We start from the raw sequence: 2,075 nt of genomic DNA on the forward strand, positions 1-2,075 counted from the left end.
CTCTCCCTTTAATCTTCTGAAAATAAATTAAAAAGAAAAAAAATCTTCCATCCTCTCACGTGGTAATCGAGGAATCGTTGTTCCACTCTCCTCCCCCCTTCCCCTTCCCTCGAGACACGCGATAACGAGTAACCTATCCCGTATTGTATTTTTCGAGGGAGCGAGCGCGTCGATCCGTGGCGAGAATGTTGGCAGAGTGGGGGGAAGGGGGAGGGGAAGGCAGAGGCAGTCGAAGCAATCAAAGACATGATCGATGGCTCATTCGTCTGAATCTTACGGCTGATTGGTCAATTAGACAGGAAACACGTAGGAGAAGTACACTTGGCTACGTGTAAGGGAAGGAAAAGGATATTTTAATTATCGTCACGGGTTTACGCTCTGCCTTCGGCTTTCGTGTTATTGATTTTGCGTTGTATTAATTGCTCTCCCACGTTCGATCGAACGTGGAATCAGAACCCCTCTATCTCCTATCCCCCCTCCCTCTTTGGATCTGATTAGGTTCGAGGGGCCGCTTCCTTACCGAACGCTTCGTCCGTTGAACGGGTGAAATTGAAAGGCGCTCTCGGAACGTTCGAGATAATGTCTCTCCTAAGTCCCCTTCCCCTTCCCCCCCTCTTGTCGTGAAAATTTAGAGAAAACTTGAAACTTGTTACATTCCACGAAGGGGCAGAAAAGGAAAATTATCCACCTATCTTGTAGCCATCGCTTGAACGATATGAAAAAAAAATAACGTTGTGTGTACATCCAGAGTCAGAATAAATAATAAAGTAAAAGAAAAAAAAAAAAAGAAAGAAAGAGAGATTCAGAAAAATTCTAACCTCTTCAGAGACCTCATCTATTTATTACTTATAATAATTTTTCGAACGAGTCGAAAAATCAAAATCTTATGCAACGAGGAAATATTCGTTGAAACGATACTCTAACCTAACCACACTGAGAAGAACACGCGTTTTGACTCTGGATGAACAGCGCACAATTATTTGGAGGAACAGCCAAAATTACCGCTTCTTCCCCCCTCCCCTTTATACACGTTATTTAATCTAATGCATATTTTCTATACATACCTATTAAGACAAAAACCGAGTAAGAACGCACCACAAGTTGTGCCTCACCCGTAGAGTATGTTTCAGGCAAGGAGCAGGGAATGCCAGCGTTCGCGCGTGGCCCACAGGAAGGTGGCCCACCTGAGATGAGTGACGAGAGGTTGGCGCACATTCTCTCGGAATCGGGCCACTTACAAATGAGAAGTGAGCACGAGGTGTCGAACGACGCGGACAGCAAAAGTCCTAATAGAATCGGTTGTCCGAGCCCGTTTAACAAAGAGAGGCTCGACAGTCAAAATAGGAGACTGAAGAAATACGAGAACGATGACATTCCGCAAGAGCAGGTAGTGAGGATTTATCAGGAGGAGCTGGCCAAAATAATGGGGAGAAAGGTGGAGGATACGCGTGGACCCAGAGAGTTTTCTTCCAGGTGAGGCTCGCGCGAAATAACCTCTAAACCTGTCGAGTCGTTGACTTAGAGGCCCTCTGGTGGGTCCGCAACGTAAACACTTTGATCAAAGATGGTTGGTACGTGGTGGCCGATCGAGTCGTTGACTTTTCCAAATACCGTGAAAATATCGTGCTCGTTGGCGCGTGATTTTCGTGATTGACGGCGTTGGCAAGATTTGAAGGATGAAGGGATTTAGAGGGATCGGAGTCGGGATTGAAACGACGATATCGGGTCAAAATTGAAAATTCCATCCGGTTGTGAAATCATCGTATTGTAAATTTAAATTGTCTATTAAAAAGCTTGGCAGTAGATGCGTCTCTTACGAGCGTGCATCAATTTTAGTGTTATTAAATTAATGTTCAGGGTCTTTCTATCGGTTTAATCGTATACGATACGATTTTAAAGCAGTGATTGTCGAGTAGAGTAAAATATTATCGGTGTTTCGAGTTTTTCGACAGGTTTTAATCTTTCTCTCTCTCTCTCTCTCTCTCTCTTTTTTTGGAATAATTTTAATTTAAATTAAACGCGCGTATATACGTGTCGAAAGAGAGAAAAAAAAAAAAAAAAAAAAAAAAAAAAAA

General features: G+C 43.2%; 1 protein-coding gene across 1 annotated transcript in view; it reads left to right on the forward strand.

Annotated features, from left to right (window-relative positions):
• Window positions 1–2,075, forward strand: part of LOC102674263 (homeobox protein cut-like) — a 17,410-nt gene that overhangs the window by 11,909 nt on the left and 3,426 nt on the right. The window contains exon 2 of the mRNA XM_031511018.1: window positions 1,119–1,473. Within this exon, the coding sequence (XP_031366878.1) occupies window positions 1,119–1,473 (355 nt within the window). The remainder of the gene's footprint in view (window positions 1–1,118; window positions 1,474–2,075) is intronic.

This window comes from Apis dorsata, unplaced genomic scaffold (genome assembly GCF_000469605.1).
Source record: "Apis dorsata unplaced genomic scaffold, Apis dorsata 1.3 scaffold_279, whole genome shotgun sequence".
NCBI classification, from domain to species: Eukaryota; Metazoa; Arthropoda; class Insecta; order Hymenoptera; family Apidae; genus Apis; species Apis dorsata.